Raw genomic sequence first — 16,772 nt, forward strand, 5'->3', positions numbered from 1 at the left:
TGGGGTGAGAGGGGCTGCAGGGGCGGCATTTAACGGTCAGGGTGAGGTTAAGGGCTGCACTAGATGATCTTCAAGGTCATTTCCAACCTAAATGATTCTGTGATTCTGGGACATGGGACACGGCCTGTGGCAGTGTGGGCTCCCCAGAATGTCCCCCCGCTGCCCCAAATCCCCCGTGGGAGCAACCACACAGCAGAGCGTTGCCGCAGAGGGGCACTGGCTGGGGACAGACTGCTGTCGCCTTGTCCCCTTGTCCCATATCCCCGTGGCTGCTCGTCCCAGCGGTCTCTTGTCCCCACCGCGGCCCCCAAGGGGTTAACCCGCCCGGGCTCCCTGCCCACACCCAAGATGGCCGCCGGGGCGCCCGCTGAGCGGCCGCAGCCCGTGTTGACCCCTCCCGCCCGCCGTAGCCCGGGCTTCCTTTCCAAGATGGCGGCGCCCAGCGGGAGGAGCGGCCGGCGGCTGTGGGCCGCGCTGGTGCCCGCCGCTCTGCTGTGCCTGGCGGCGCGGGCCGCGGAGGAGCCGAGCACGGCCGACTTCGACGTGCGGCCCGGCGGGGAGGTTCACTCCTTCTCCCGGAGCCTGGTGAGAGGCGGGGAGGGAGGGAGTGAGGAGAGGGTACGCGCCTCTCCCTGATTGGCTGTGGGGCACGTCGCTCCCGCCTCCCGCCACGGGGACTGGCTGCCAGCGAGGGAAGGCGGGACGAACTGATGGCGGGGTGGGGGGGGTCCGGGCCGGTTGCTAGGGGGCTGGTTGCTAGGGGCGGGGGGACTCGGCCTTTGACGGGGGTAGGGGGGGGGTCCCCAAGGGGGGTCTTCGAAGGCAGGGGGGTCCCGAAGGAGAGAGGGAGCCCCCAAGCAGAAGAGGGTCCCCAAGGGAGGGGGGGGTCCCCAGCAGAAGGGAGTCCCCAAGGAAAATGGGTCTCCGGGGTGGGACAGTCTCCGTGGAGAGGAGGAGGTCCCCAGGGAGGAAGGCTTGCCATGGAGAATGGTCCCCAAGGGGGGTTTCCAAAGGGAGGAGGTACCCCGAGGGGAGGGGTCGCCAGGGGGATGAGGGTCTCGAAGAAAGGATCCCCATGGGAAGGAGGCTCGCCAAGCGGAAGGGGCCCAATGGAGAAGGGGTCCCTGGGCCCCCCAGAACTGGAGTCCTCACCCCAGCACCACGGGGTCCTGCTGACACCCCATGGGGGATGAGGTCCCTGGCTCTGTCTGCGCTCCGCCGAGTTCCAGGCACGAACATGGTGCATGTTCCTCCTCAGTCACCCCCGGGGTGAGACCGCCGGGGGCTCCACTCTGCTGCAGCCTCGGGAATTCTCTCAGGTGTCCCCAGATCTCCCGTCGTTGCCGAGAAGTGGCTGGTGGTGAATAAAGAGAAGGTCTTACTGGAGCGAGGCTGCTCATCGTCTTCTTCTCTTCTTCCAGGGGGATTACACCTGCACCTTCACATACTCAGCTCAGGGAGGAACGAACGAGGTGAGCTGGGCAAACCGAGCGTTTCCCTTACGCTCGGTCTCTATGGCTGCACAGAGTGAGAAGCTGTTCAGAACGATTTCGTTTGTGATGAGCTGATTCCAGGGACCGGGAGCTGTGAGGAAGGGTGGTTGCACTGTTTCTAACGCTGTGTGTTTGCAAAAGTAATTTGTTGGATTTGCTCCCTGAACGAAGTGTCCTTTGTGTGTTGCAACGATGCTGTGGTTTGTGAGGCCGTGACATTTGTAAGGCTTAACAGATCTCTGGGCTGGATGTCTCTGGAGAACAGGGAGTGACATTTTCATACCCCAGCTGGTAGGAAGGACCGCATAGGAGTAACTCCTGTGTTCTCTAGGAGACTTGAAGGTTTTTTGCAGCTTGTGGTGCTGCTGCAGTAAGTGCTGTGCAGATACACAGTTTGTACTTTGTTATCCGCGAGTCCTGTTAGAATCAGGTCCTTTTCTTTTAGCGTGAAGGGAAATGAGACTTTAACTCTTTTCTGTTACTGTACTAATGGAACTGCGGAGAGGAGAGGGCAACCAGGCCTTGACCTTTGTGCAACACAAAGTAAAAGGGCCATCAGCAACTGTTGTCTAGTTATGTTGTGTTATTTTAGAATGGTAGAAACTTGTCATGCCTGCAGCTGGGAGGGGAGGTGACTGGCCTCGGGGGTGAGTGAGAAGAGCGAGGCTCTTACCCACATTAACTCTTCGGACCTTTCCCCTCTGCAGCAATGGCAGATGAACATTGGAGTCAGCGAAGACAACCTGCTCTTCTCCTGCTCTGTCTGGAGGTGTGTTCTTTACCCCCAAACTCTCTGAGACAAAAGCAACAACAAGGCAGGTGGGATCTGGGCCAGGGACCCTGCCTCCCGGCTGGCTTTGCCTCTCTGCAGGGCAGCACCGGAGGGCTTTCCTCTCCTGAGAGATGCTGTGACTCTGGGCTCTTTAGCCAGGCGGTGGTTTATAAATGCCGTGTTCTTCCCCCCTCTCTGCCCTCCTCACTAGAAGGAGCTACAAGAGAACCAGAGGTGGCTGTGGAGGGAGGGGGCCATGAATCCTGAGCTCATCTGCACCTCCACCCTCTCTGCCGATGCCAAAGACTCTGCTTTCTTGTTTCAGGCCCCAAGGGAAGTCTTATCTCTTCTTTACCCAGTTTAAAGCTGAAGTGAAAGGAGCCAAGATAGAGTATGCCATGGCTTATGTAAGTCCCAGCTGATCGCTTGGAAGCAGGCGTGTGGGAGGCTGCTATAAAACATGAATTGGACATGGAAAACATTTATTAGACATCCGTGCAATAAAGCGTACTCCATCACGTCCCTAATTAGAGGGTGGTGGCAGTCAGGAGAGTGGCTGCAGGTAGGCGCTCCTGCACCATTTTATTTCTGCTCCCTCAATGCCAAAAGGGTGCACAAGGGGAGTCTTGGTTTCCCTCAACATATTGCATGTGGCAAAGTAAATCAAACCTCTGCTGGTGCTTTTGTCTGGTTCATTCTTCCATTTCCCAGCAGTGAGGCTTTCAGTCACCTGAAGGGCACAAGTTTGTGGTTTAATAGGAAATGGGAAAATAGCCAGAGATTTTCCTTCAGATTTCCTTTGTGGACTTAATTCTTTCACGCCGCATTATTAAAGCGTAAATTTGCTCTTTTTTCAGAACATGCTGTTGTTTGTTTGCTTTAAATACAGTAGCTTCTTGGATTGCCTCAACTGCTTAAACCTTCTTCCTTCCCATTTCAGTCTCAAGCTGCAGTGGGTGGACAAAGCGACATCCCCTTAAAACAGGAAGAATTTGAAATCACCGAAACAACAGGTTTGTGACCGAGAGAACTATGTGAGAAAGGGGCTGGTGTGGGAGACAGCTGGCTGTCTACCAGGAGATGAGTATTTAAGCTTAATGCAGATAGGACAGCGCAGGTTGTGGAGTCAGGGGTACAGTGCTCTTGATCCACAGCTGGCAGCAGGATTTTGCGGGTCCTGTTCCAGTGTAAATGTTAAATTAACGTGGGGGAAGAACGGGTTTATCACAACATGCTTGTCGCGTGCATAAGAAGGAAGTGCAATGCCCCACTTGCTGGCTTTTTCGTCCTGGAAGGGAACCAGCAGGGCTGTTTTGTTCATGCCTTACCATCTGTTTATCCTGGGCTTGTTTTCTCTCTTTCTAGTGTCTCACAGGGAAGGCAAGTTCCGTTTTGAACTGTCCAAACTCATGATTGTAGCAAAAACACCCCGTGACGAGCTGTGACCCCGAGGCCAGCGTTGGGCCGGGTGTTTTGGCCAGAAGAGCATGGCAGTTACAGAGGATTGCTTGTTAACTGCGGGTTTTTTTGGTTGGCCAAACCTTTTATGTTTTCCATATTGAAATGTGCTCGGGTCCAACACAAGTGAGGCTTGGAGGTGTTAAGACAGATGCATTCTGTCTTGTGTCAGAGTAACAATGTGCTTTGCAGCTGGAAACCTCCTCTGAGACTCCTGATCTGCAGCCAGCCATTCTGTCGCCCGCTTTCTGCTTGGTTGATCTGCTGAATATGGTAAAGCTTCCCTGAACGGGGGCTCCTTATCTCCCTCGCTAGGAAGAGCAACGCAGAAAGATAAATGGCTGGATTTAAACACGGTTTGCTAACGGAAAGTTGTTAACTCTGTAGTCTCTGGAGGGGAGACAGGGTTTCTTTCTCTGCAAGCATGACAGGAGGAAATAATTAAATTGGGTGGGAGGGGGAAGGAAGGGATAGAGTTGGCCCAAAGCTATCTGACTCCTTGCCGAGTGCGGCTACCGAAGACCAGCTTTGCTGGGGAGGGTGTTGTGGACCTGTCCTAGTGCAGAGCGCGGGCTGGGATAACATGACATGAGGAAGGCAGAGCTGCTTATTCTGACACAACCCAGGAATCTATCCAAGCACCACTTTCATGTCTCAGTACAACTGCAGGACTATTTTCTACGTACAGAAGTGATTTTTTTCTTATCTAGAGTAATAACAGTGAGGGAATGTGGAGTTCCTTTCCTGTGTAAATACAACATAAATAAAGAAATAAAGCATCGTGCTCTGGCCTGAGTTTGCTCTGCTCTGTGACTCCTGCCCTCTCCGACTGGCTGCCTTTGGCATTTCCTTGGCCAGGAGGGGCTGAGATGTCACGCAGGAGTTTGGAGGGTTTATGGGGGCTTCTGCCCACCCGAGAGGAGTCCCAGCACGCGAGAGCAAGGCTCCAGCTGCAAATTTGCTTCACCCAGCACTGTTGTGACAAGTGCTTTTGGTGCCCTGTGATTATGTCGTTGGTAGCTGCTTTGCCCATTCTGGGGGGAGTTCCCTGGGTTTTGGCAGTCTGGGGGTGCTTTGCGCTGGGGATTTTACAAGCTCTGTTCTCCAGGCTGTTCCTGAACGCTTCTCTCTCTGCTGTGCAGCTCATTCTGTATCTGCAGCTGACCTGCAGGGCCCAGGAGTGGGCCTACCTGAGCTCCGAGCTGCGCTTAGGGCACTGGTGTTGCAGGTCTCTGACCTTTCTCCCTGTTTAACCAGAGCAAAGGGAGTTGAAGGGACATTGCCCAGACACGTACAGCCGGGTTGGGATGGGAAACCCACGCTATAAGATGGCTTTTCTGGCAGAGAGTGTGCTCTCCAGAGCTTCCCCGGGACAAAAAAACAAAAGTTTGGGAGCGAGGTGGGTGTTTGCCGTGCGGTGTGGGGGAGAAGTTCCGCATTAGCCGCCTGCGTGCGAAGGAAAGCTGGGGCCGGGCGTTCGGTGGGTTGTGTGGTCCTGGGGTGTACGAAACCCTGGGGACAAAGGCAACAGCCGTGAGTCGGGGCTCATCTGAGCAGAGATGTTTCGTGCAATTAAGGAGCATCTTGCAGCTGGTGCCGACACGCACCTCGAGAACAGCCCAGCCAAGCGTTGCTGGCTGTCAGCGCAGCCGCCGCCGCCACTGCATCCATCAGCCCCGTTCCGCTTTGCCTGCTCGCCGCAGCTGCCGATAACTCCACCGAGTTGTTTCCAGCTCCGGCTCCTCTTCAGCACATACCTGACAGCTGCCACGAGCCCGGAGGGGAGGGGGGACGGAAACGTCTGTTCTCAAAGGCCACGCGCCAAGGACCGACTTCACCCTGCCCTTCCCGCGGGGCCGACGCCTCGGTGGATCTTGGCCGCGTTCTCCTCCACGCACACCTGTAAATGGGCTTTACCCCCCACCCCAAGCTGTGTCACGCAATTAAATTGGCTGCGATAGCTGGAGCCAGGCCTGTGAAATGACAGAGATAGGGGCTTTATTTCTTTTATTTCATCTTTAAGGCTGAAAGTTATCAGTGCCTCGAGCCAGCAGTGGAAAGGGAGCAGCAAACGGGAGCTGTGGAGCCGCTCTCTGCCCACGAGCGTTGGCAGCCTCCCGTGCCTGGAGACATCCCATGGAACAGGAGGCACAAGAAGGTCACGGAGATAAGGCCGGTTGAGATTGTGCAGCGTCTTGTATGCGAAAAGGGCAATTTTCAGTGTTCAAAGCCGAGCTCAGCATGTTGGAAGCGGGCCACGGCGGGCGCATCCATGCTCTGAGAGCACAACGCTTTTACAACACGCCTATGTTGAATCCTGCAAAGTTGCCCGTTGCTTTCTGCTACCCAGGTTGTGCTTTCTCAGCTCCCACCATGCAGCGAGGGGACGTGGGAAGGCGGAGGAGCACGTGTGAGTGTCTGCGTGGGAGCATGATTTGCTCCCCCCAGGACCCCAGACCTTTGCTATCGGTTTGTGCTGGGTTTTGCACCGCGTTTCCTCCCACCAGTTCAGCACCGGCTGTGCTAAGCTGGGAGCTGCTCTACCATGGAGCAGGGCAGCCTGGCTGGCAGCGATGCTGGGGGACGGAGAGTAAAAACCCGAGGTGACAGAGAGCAATCGCTGTTTAAAAGACAAACCAACTGCCCCCGGTGCTCGTTTTATCACTGTCAACCGCCTTTGTAACAACCGCATGGAGCACCCAGGCCAAACAGGTGAGTTTATTTAAATAACTCATCAGGGCTACAGAGTTTGCTAAAAAATAACAACCATAACTCATTTGAGGACGTGTAAAACACATGAAATCCTAGGGAGAGCTTTGGACAACCACTGAGGAAGGCGTCAGAGCCAGCACAGTGGTACCATGGTGGGAGGCTGGCGGAGGGAGTTGGGTCTTGGATGAAGGGGTGTACCTGGGATGCAGGGAAGGAGCAGGTCCCTCCCACTCCCTCCCTGCTCCAAGGGACAGCCGCTCGCCCAGGTGAGGTGGGATCCTTCTGGTCTCAAGGACTTGTCTTTTAGGAGGCCGAAGCCCGTGCTAGCCTGCAAGGTGCAGAAGCATCTTCCTACCCTGGGCAGCACGAGCCTGGTCAATGATTTGCTCCCACCGTGTCATGGAGCTGCTGAAAGACAACCACAGGGCTCCACAGCCCCCTGGTCATAGGGTCTCACCACCGCTCATCCAAGCAACTGCCCACCCGCTCAGAGACACCTTAGAGGTGTTACGCACCATGAGTCTTTGGTTTGGTTTTCCCCCAGGAGGGTTAGGATAGAGTTCAAGGTGAGGAGTCCAGTTCCTTGGACTCTGAGCTAAGAGCACTTGGTGGGCAAAGGCAAACAAAACTGTACAGCAGGAGCCCAGAAGCCCAGGATCAACTGGAAAGGACTCAAGCCCAGCACAGGGAGGGTTTGCAGACCCTGGGCGAAGGTTAGACAAAGTCAAGAGGTTCAGTCTTTTCTAGAAACGAGGAGAAAGTGAGTTAGCACTACAGAGGAGAGGAGGACGTCAAGCCTGGTGACGGTCAAAACAGGCGTATGTCTGTCCTCGGTCTCACAGGAGGCAGAGTCCAGCAGTTGCTGCCGATGGCCCATCTTGGCCAACTTTATATGTTGTCCTCCTCCAGCATCTTGTTAACCCCTTCGCAGATCCTCTTCAGGTGGGTGCGGTAGGGCTCGGACGGCCCGTAGAGAGCCGAGAGGAACTCATAGTCCGCAAAGTGATTGAAGACGTGATTGATGCGGGAGTGGGATTTGGCCGTCAGGTGGCCGTTGACAGCCTGGTGCAGCAGGTCCCGACACTCTGTCAGCACACCTGACATGACCCTGCGGTCAAAGGTGAAGTCTATCTGGTGGAAGCTGACAGCCATCATGGCCAAGGTATGCACCTTCTTGCGGAAACGCTCCATCACCAGCAGCTCCTCGGGGCTGAACTGCCCGTTGCGGTAGAGCACGCCCAGCTTCATGACGATCTTGATGAGGTTTTTGATGATCTTCTGGGCCTCTTTGCGGTTGTGGGTGTACTCCTTGGTGGCCCGGTAGAGCTCATCCAAGATCTCGCTGCTGGTGTCATCAATGAAGACGTTGGCTATGGTCTTGGTAGCCATCTTGCTCAAGAGCTTCTTCTGGGCCTGTAGGGCCAGGTTCTTGGTGCTGAAGGTGTCCATCTCTGCAGGAGAAAGAGGCACACACAGAGTTCAGCCCATGCCCTGGATCAGTCCCCATCCCCTCTCCTCCCCATGCAGCCTTTTGGGAGGAGAAAGAGCATCTCCAGCCAACGGCAAAACCAAGAGGAGCTCCTGGGTGCCCAGGCAGGCGAAAGCTGAGCTCACACCGTGGGTTTTGTTGGTGGGATGAGTTACAGGGTGCTCCCACCTTCCTTCCCCTGAACTTTGGGGAGACGCTACAGCACGACAGGCAGTGTCGGGGGCCGGTGAGGTCTCCCTACCTGAGCATTGCCCACGACCCTCCATCCTCGTCTCCCTGCTGCGACCGGTGCCGCCCTCCTCCTGGTACAGGAAGGAGTCTTGCCCCATCATTTTAACATTTTTTCTTCCTTAAAATGTGACTCATTTCCTGCAGGGTGATCTGGGGACAGCCCAGGTGATGGCTGAGTCACCCACCACAGCCGGCACAGCCACGTGCTGGCGTACAGCCCGGTGCTCGCCGAGGCCGGAGCAGCACGGCCGGTTTGCAGCACCCACCAACACACATCAGAGCCCTTTTCCCCGGCGCTGCCTGCCCCGGTACGCTCACGCTGTCGGAGCTCAGACTCATTCTGCCGCCATCTCAGCTTCCTCCGGAGCCAGCACAAGCATGGCACGGAGGTGAATTATTCGGCAAGCCAAAAACCTCACCCCTTGCTCACCTACAGCCCAACTCCCCCCACCCGGCAGGACCAAATCAATCATCTCGGGCAGATTATGGCTTCAAAAACTGCCATGAATGAATAAAACGCCACTGACCCTGGAGATGTATCTTGCCCCGGGAAATAGCAGAGCTACAAATCACGGGGAGGTGAGAACAGCATGATAACAACCGGCTCCCGCGCCGGGATGGATGGGCAGAGATGGGGGTTGCTTATGCAAGAGCCTGCACATGGCACGGTCAGCCTGGCAAAGCGAGAGCGGGGAAGGGATGGGATCACGCTATAAATACATCACCAGGGAGGGGAGAAGAGCTATTTAAGCTAAAGGATGCTGCTGGTGTGAGAATGGAGGGGGATAAATTGGCCGTGGATACAGAGAGGAAAGTTAGGGTTATTCTAGCACAAGAATTGAGTCCGTCCCCATTGTGGGCAGCTCTGTGGGACCCCCCCCAGCTGAGCCGCCACCCAGCCCCGCATCCCCTCCAGGGATCCTCGATCCTGCTGCTACCACCACGGAGCACACGCTGGGCTCGTGGGACAATCCCCGGCCTCCCGCGGGGCTCGGATACCCCGCTGTGGCCAAGGCTCTGTCTCACTGCAGCCAGTCGTGCAAGAGCAACAGTGCAAGGGCGATGGTGCAAGCCGAGCCCCGGCTTCCCCAGCATCATCCAGCCGCCGGCTCCCCGAGCCCAAGGGCGGCCGAGGCTCTGCGAGGGCGTGAATTAAGCAGTAACGGAGCTGCCGTCACCGGTGCCACGCGCGCTGCCGCATGCAGCGTTATTTACAGCCCTTAGGAAAAACACAAAGGTTTGTAAGTATTTCCTTCGATGTGAAAACATTGATTTTTGTCAGCGTGAGCTTCAAGCTGAGGCTCTTGCGCTTAATAAGACAGAAATGACAAAGCAAAGGCTTCTCTCGCAGAGCTGTCGGCAGCTCCCAGGCGGGTCGGACTCATTTAATGCCGATGGCCCCGTGCACGAGATGCTGCCGGAGCTGAGTCCAGGGGGACGGGCAGGATGGGCAGAGGCAGCGTGGCTCCATCTTCTCTCTTGGCTGTAAGGGGGACTCACTCTGCCCACGGCGGGCAGCCTCCTCCGGTAGGAGCGGGGCTTTCCCGCGGCGCTGGGACACTGGAAGTCCCCTCCTTTGCATCCCCCAGCGGTTGTGGGGTACCCTGGGCTCCCACTGGGAGCAGTGCCCAGAAAAACAGGAATTCCCACACCTGAGCTGGGTGACCGGAGCCATAAAGCAAGTGCAAACTCCACCTACGGAGCCCATAAAAAATAGGAAGCACTGGCTCTTGCAAGCTGCCCCGCGTGCCCACAGCCCCCAATTAGCGACTGTAATAACGGATCAACCCTCCTCTGCCAGCACGGAATAACCCCTGGCTGCCCCGCAGCCCTCTCCTGCTGGGGACCAGGGAGATGAGCATCGCTCGTGGGGGGAAACTGAGGCACGAAGCAGTGGCGGGGGGGTCGTTCCTAGACCCCAAAATCACGACCTGCTCCTTCTCCAGCGCCCGTGGGCTGTTTTGCAGGTCGCTCGCTGCAAACCCCAAGGAAACCCAAGCTCACCTCCCGGCACGTTCGCTCCTGCTGAGCACCAGGCCGGTCAACCCAGCACCCTCCACACCACGCGCTGTCCCACCAGGACCTGCTGACTCAGCACCAACCGGGAGATTTCACCGGAATGAGCCGTTTTCCTGCCGGGAAGGGCCCCGTGACCCCATTGTTCACGGAGGGGCTGCTATCGGCGCGCGGAAGAGGCAAGCCTTGCCCCAACGAGCAAACTCGAGACTGAAATAAACCACCCCATTTCCTTCCTGTCGCTTAAGTTTCCAGCCTGCTCAGGGCTTGTTTTTTTTCTCCCCCTTCTTCTTTTTAATGAAAACGCCCTCAAAAAACAGCTTCTTCTACTGAAAAGGAGCAGCCAGGCGTTGCTTTCACCGAGTCCCTCCCTGCTCCGGAAGAGCGCGGCGGGGCTGTGGTCCCAACGGTGGCTTTGGGGACAGTCACAGCCCTTTTTGGGGGGGTTTTCCACCCAGTTTGCAGGTTTCTGGGTGGGGTTTGCAGTCCTGAGGGGTGGTGTGAGGGCTTGGCCGTAGGCTGGGACATCTGGATGGGGATGTGGTGACACCGCGAAGTCCCTTGCTCTGGGGACAGACACGTGCCAGCGCCAGGGCACAGCAGCATCCCGGCCGTGCCGCCGCAGGGCAGGGGAGCTGAGGGCCAAATCCAGCGCTGGCAGAGGACAGGCAGCCCTGCCAGCACCTCCGCGGGCAGGTTTGGTGTCCTCCCCGCCAGGCCAGCACCCACGAGCACCTCCTCCAACATCCAGCTGCACCCTCAGCCCCCATCCCACAGGGACCCCCCGTAAAACATCTCTTACACCGCGGTGGGCGCACACGAGAGCAGGATCTGGCCCTGTCATTAAAAAGCATCAATTAAAGCTCCTGTCTGGGGGTGGGGGGAACATGAGACACCGTCACCCTGCCAGCACCTGGGGCCGGCACCGCTGGCACATGCCGTGGCAGAGCCACCGTGGGAGCACCAGCTCATTTACAGCAAAGGGGCCAAATCCAGCAGCGATGCCCTCCCGGGGTTATTTCTACCTGCTTTTCCCCCACCGTCCCAGGCACCGGGTACCCACCAGCGGCTCCATGTGCTCTTGTCCCACTCCCCGAGTCCCCCCTCCCCAACCAGCTCCATTGGCAGCGGGTTGAATATTTCATGCGGGAAAGCAAAAGCACTTAAATAATTTATGGAGCAGCACGGAGCAAGCATGTGGTGCAAGGGGAGGACTCCGCAAAGCTCCAGCTGAGAGCAGAGGCACCTCTCCCTCCCCTTCCTCCTCCTCCTCCTCCTTGCCAGGGCCATATTAACTTGTAACTGTCTTGCTACAAGTTTCCTCCGACACAGAAGTATCATCTCCCCATCCAGGATAAATATTTAATGGTGGAGATCTCCACGGTTTTCCCTCCATCCCATGTGTCGTTTCCTCCCGCTGCTCCAAAATAACACCCCTGCTCTGCACCCCAGCATCCCCAGTCCCCCCGAATCCTTGGCCAACGCCGGGGGGTGGATGGGATCCCATTGCTCTGCGCTCTGTCCCCCGGCAACGCTTTCCACCACCTCCCCACGCCTCCAATCCCTATTAATTAATTAAAACCTGCCGCCGTGGTGGATTACAGGAGACGGGTCGGAGCGCCGGCGTGGCACAGGGATGTAACCGGAGAACCCAACCGCTGTCACCAGCCCGTCCCCCACCATCCATGACCCCTCCAGCTTCCAGACCCCATTTTACCAGCGCTGGGGCGGCAGAGGAGGAGGAGGAAGGACGCACACTGCCTTTTGCAACAGTCGTCCCTTGCATGTTGCCATGGGTGCAAACACTACCGAGAGCCGCCGGGTCCGGCGCGTGTGTGCGGAGCGGGGTGAGGCCAAAGAGGAAGCCACTGAGTAAACACCTTGCCCGAGGAAAAACTCATTTCTTGGCAAGGATGGCAAAAATCGCAGCCAGCACGGCTCCGGGAAGGACCGGGGATGTGCGGGGAACACCGGCATCGCCTCGGCTCGGCTCCGCACGGCGCATCTCGCCCTGCTCGCTCCTGGCACACATGCCAGCGGCGCTGCCAAGCGCTCGGCCACGTCCCCACGTTGTCCCCACGATCGCTGGCACCGGGATCTGAACTCCCCCATCCCGTTATCTCCTTCCCGTAGGTGCCCCCACTGGGGCTGCACAGGCGAACGCAGCCACGGCGCAGGCACCTGCGGGAAGGAGCAGAAAGTTTTTTCGGTTTCTCCTCTGCACCAGCTTGCACCGATGCCTGGGAACGCGGATCTGCCCCGGCAACTCCGACGTGTCTGTGCAAAGAGCCGGGCAGCCGATCCGAGGGGGCTCCGGCGATGCCAACCCCAGGCGTGGGTGGTGAATCCCGCCGGCACTTCCCGTTTGCCGGCACCGCGTGGGAATGGGATCCTGGCAATGGGGGGGGCACAGAGAGCAGCTGCTCTGGTGTTGTGGGGGGGGGGGGTGTGGTACCCCCGGTGCAATCCTGAGGTGCTGCTCGGTGCTGATTCAGGATGGGGGAGCGGATCCGGTGCCGTATCAAGGAATCCCCCCGGGATTACAGCGCTTTGGCGGGGAGGCAGCTGCAGCACAGAGAGGAGGAGGAGGAAGGGGGGGTTATTTTACAGAGAGGAGGAGGAAGGGGGGGTTATTTTGGAGCATCTGTCTCGCCTTCCATTTCCTCCTTTTCTTTTTCGAGCTGCCATCAAACCGCTCTCTCCGGCACCAACTTCCTTTCTCCTTCGCTCGGAGCAGACGGAGGCTCAGGAGACTCATGGGGAAGTGGAAAACGGAGAGGAGGGGGGCAAAAACAGAGGCCAAACCACCGTCCGTCCGTCCGTCCGTCCCGCGGCGGGGGCCTTGGTGCATCACATGCTTCCTGCCCCGGGATCGGCGAGGACAAAGCAGCTCCGGGAGGGAAAAAAAGCTCCTCAGGACAATTCGGATCCGGTGCTGGGCTTGGGGTCGGCAAAGAGTATTTATGGCCCAAATCCTTCCCCGCTCCGGAGCCGGTAACGCTTCGGTTGGTGGGAGTTGGGAAGTTTTACACCCAACTCTGTTGCTCCGAGCAGGATCCGGCCTCGCCAAAGGGATTCGTCTCCCCGGGAATGGAGGAATTTCACCCTGCGGAGCCCAGGGGACGGGCAGCGGCGGGGAAGGACGGGGCGATGCTCGAAGCCAAGCGCTGCCATGGGGGTCCCGTCCCTGCCCTCGCCTGTGGGCTCCGCAGACGTCCCCATGGCGGGGGGGGCCCCGGTGCCTTCTCCAAGCTCCCGTTAGCCATCACCCGTTGGAACCGGCGGCGTTTCAAGTCCCCCGACCTCGGATTTCCCACCGGTTTTGGGGGGGGATCGCCCTTTCCCCGTGTTTTACCCACCCGGGGAAACTGAGGCAGGGTCAGGGGCTCCCGGGAACAGCCCCGGGCTCTGCCCACCCGGCCCCTCCCGCCCCTCGGGGCTCCCCAAACCCTCGGTCCCCCCCCGCCCCTACGAGGGTCCCCGGGGCCGCGCTGCCCCGTGGGCCGAGCAGGACCGCCGGTGTCCGGTGACACCGGGAGGGGGACACGGCCGATGCCCCGGGGGGGCGGTGTGCGCTCGCCTCCCGGGACGAGAAGCTTCGCCCCGCTGCCGGTCCCGGAGTGGGAAACACGAACCGGTTACCGAGTGCTCCCGCCCACCCCGGGGGAACCGGGGGGAACCGAGAGGGGCCCGATCCCGGCAGCGCTGCACCGGCGGGCGGCAGAGCCCGGCCGGCCCTTACCTGCTGCTGCCTCGGGGGGAGCGCGGCGCCGGGACCGGGGCTGCTCCGGTGCCGCCGGCGGGACGGGACGGGGCGGGACGGGGCGGGGCGGAACGGGGCCGGGCGGGGGGTTTCGCTTCCCCCGGCGCCTCTCCCTGCCCGGGCGCGGCGGTTCCCCCGCAGCCGGTGCCCGGTGCCCGGTGCCCGGCGGGTCCGGGCCTCCCGCCCGCGGCTGCTGCCAAGTCCCGGAGCGGGGCCGGGCGCGGCGGCGGCGGGGGCGGGACCCACGGGCGGTGCCAACCAATGGCGGCACGGGGCTTGCTACGAAGCAGCCAATGGGAGAGCGCGATAGGGGTGTGTGTGTCCCCCCCACGCCCCGGGGGTGGGACCGGCACCGGGGCGGCCCCGCGGGTCCCGGCGTGCGCGGGCCGGTCCCGTTAGCGCGGCGGGGGCCAGGCGCGGCGGTGCCGTGCGCGGGGCCTCCCTCGGGTCTGTGCGGGGCCGCGGGGGTGACGGCGACCCGGGGCGGGGCGGGGGGGGGTGACGGGGGCGCCCGTGGGTCACGGCGGGGGGTGGCGGCCGGGGACCGGAGCGCCTTTGAGCAAGAACTTGGGAGGGCGCTGGTAGACCGGGCTGAGCGTGGAAAGCACCGGGGGGGGGTCTCGCAGAGTCCCCCCTCGCCCACACGTGGGTGCATCACGGGGATATGACACCCGTGGGGAAGGGGGGGACGGCGTGGGGGTCCTCTCCGCCCCGCTCGCACCCTGCGGGGTGCGCAGGCGGCAGCTGCGTGGGGGGGTCGGGAGGGGGGTTGCAGGGGGGAGGCTGCCCCCAGACCTTAAAACCGGCATCACAAACCGGGGACGGGCTCATCCTCCGCTCGGCCGGGGGACTGTGGGCCCTGGCACCGTGGGTGGTGGGTGGCAGCAGCCCCCACGCTGGGCACAGGGCCGGTTTCTCACCGGGGTGTTGTGGGGACCCCCCCAAGCCGGGCAGCCCGCGCCCCGTTTCCAGCCACTCGCAGCCTCGTGGAGGAGTTTCTAGGCCGGGGTGCAGCAACTGGGGGGGTCGTGGCCATCAACTCGTCCCTGCGTTGGGGACCCCACAAGCCCCACGGTCCCATCAAGCCGTGCCGGGGTTTGCACCCCCATCCCGAGCTCCCCAGCACCGGCCCTGTCGGAGCATCCTCCTCCTCCCCCCGGCTCAGTGGGAAGGAGCCACCGTGCAGGATCCTAATTCCAAAAGGTGGCATTAAACAGATTAAAGGTGGGATTTAGAGCGGATTAAAGTCTGGATTAACCAGAGCTTTGACTTGTATCTTGGTCTCACGCAGGGGCTGGGAAATGAACCTCAGACTGGCCAGATCCTCCCCAGCCCCCCGGCCCTGCTGCCCCCAGGCCATCGCCCGCCCCGAGGCCTCGCTCCTGCTGCCCCCCAGGATTTGGTCCCAGCCCCACGTTGTGCCGGAACAGCCGGAGCAGCTGTTCCCGCTCTCCTGAACAGTTGCAGCATCAACCTGCCCGGCATAAATCACCCTCCTGGGCTCGTCTGTTCCTGGTGGCCACTTGCAGTGATGGGAAACAAGCCGTTAGCCAGAAACAGTGCGGCACTGGCCTGCGGGCCAAGGAGACGTAATAGATCGGGGGGAGGTGGTGGATGGAGCGAGGAAGCACCGGCAGAACGTGGTGGCTTTCTGGTGCCAGGGTCAGCTTCTGCCCAGCCTGTGACCCCATCACTGCCTGGTTCCATGTCCCCAGTGCTGCCCTATCCTGTGTCCCCGTCTCTGCCCTGTCCCATGTCCCTGTTCCTGCCCCATCCTATGTCCCCATTCCTGCCCTATCCCATGTCCCCATTGCTGACCCATCCCTTGTTCCCATTCCTGCCCTGTCCCATGTCCCCATTGATGTCCTATCCCATGTCCCCATTGATGCCCCATCCCATGTCCCCTTTCCTGCCCCATCCCATGTCCCTGTCGCTACCCTGTCCTGTGTCCCCATTTCCGCCCCACCCCATGTCCCCATCGCAGGGACATCCCTGCAGCCTGGGCTGCTGTGCTCACCCAGCTCAGGCCATTGCTGAAGGTCCTGCGGAGGGTGATTGGATGGGATGGGCATGTGGGGGGCACCCTACTCCCCCCAGTACAGCCCCAGTGTGCCCAGTATGCAGACCTCCACTTCCTGTCTCCAGTTCCTCCCTGGGAACATCTCGGGGACAGTCCCCTGCATTGCACAGCTCTCCATCTCACTCCCAGCCCTGGAGCTGCACCCCAAACCCCTGAGGGTGGTTCTCGGCTGGGGGGCACACCGGGACTTCCCCATCCCTGCCGGGTGGCACCGGGCGCTGCTGGTGTGGATGGAGCAGCCATTGCCCATCAGCGGGGGACGAGAGCTGGCGCTGCAGGAAAACGGAGAATAAAAAAGAGAAGAAACAGGATCTGGGCCAGCTCGCGTGCTGTCTCTCTCCCCCCCCCTTTCCTTCTCTCCTCCTTTCACTGAAATGAAATAGTGCTTTGCCAAGGCTCCTCTCCCGCACGCTGAGCATCGCCCTGTGCTCGGGGAGGTCACGCGTCTCATCCCGCTCCCTCTCGCACGGCACATCCCGCCTCGGCGGCCAGCACACGGCCAGCGGCCAGCGGCACCAGCCCTGCTGCTCCCCACCTCTGCGGCCCCCGGCCGGGTGCAGGGGGGCTCCGCTCCAGGAGAGGGGGGAGCATCCTCAGAGAGGCAGCGCCTGAATAATTCACAAGAGCTCAGCAAGAGAAACAGGAGCTGCTGCCCGCTGGGTCGCAGAGGAGCCGCTGTCTGTCCTCCCCTTCGTCCCCAGTGTCACTTTGTCACGCCGCTTCAAGGACCCATCTCCATAAGCCTCGAGAGCAGGGTG

The 16,772-nt window shown here is 60.0% G+C and overlaps 2 protein-coding genes across 3 annotated transcripts; one reads left to right on the forward strand and one right to left on the reverse strand.

Annotated features, from left to right (window-relative positions):
• Positions 1-391: 391 nt before the first annotated feature.
• MYDGF (myeloid derived growth factor) lies at positions 392-4,507 on the forward strand. Its single transcript, XM_074809010.1, has 6 exons — positions 392-585; positions 1,422-1,472; positions 2,201-2,262; positions 2,591-2,672; positions 3,206-3,278; positions 3,631-4,507. The coding sequence occupies exons 1-6, from the start codon at positions 430-432 to the stop codon at positions 3,708-3,710; spliced, it is 504 nt and encodes a 167-aa protein (XP_074665111.1). The 5' UTR covers positions 392-429; the 3' UTR covers positions 3,711-4,507.
• Positions 4,508-5,713: 1,206 nt separating this feature from the next.
• On the reverse strand, positions 5,714-14,112 carry TNFAIP8L1 (TNF alpha induced protein 8 like 1). Of its 2 annotated transcripts, none has more exons than XM_074809011.1 (2): positions 13,914-14,112; positions 5,714-7,886 (listed from the first exon to the last, which is right to left on the reverse strand). In XM_074809011.1, exon 2 carries the CDS (start codon positions 7,882-7,884, stop codon positions 7,324-7,326), a length of 561 nt encoding a protein of 186 aa, XP_074665112.1. In that variant the 5' UTR covers positions 7,885-7,886; positions 13,914-14,112; the 3' UTR covers positions 5,714-7,323. The 2 variants fall into 2 exon arrangements, with proteins under 2 accessions (XP_074665112.1, XP_074665113.1); XM_074809012.1 differs by lacking the exon at positions 13,914-14,112 and adding an exon at positions 10,160-10,453.
• Between the last annotated feature and the right edge of the window lie 2,660 nt (positions 14,113-16,772).

The sequence above is a fragment of the Strix aluco genome, chromosome 29 (genome assembly GCF_031877795.1).
Source record: "Strix aluco isolate bStrAlu1 chromosome 29, bStrAlu1.hap1, whole genome shotgun sequence".
Taxonomy (NCBI): Eukaryota; Metazoa; Chordata; class Aves; order Strigiformes; family Strigidae; genus Strix; species Strix aluco.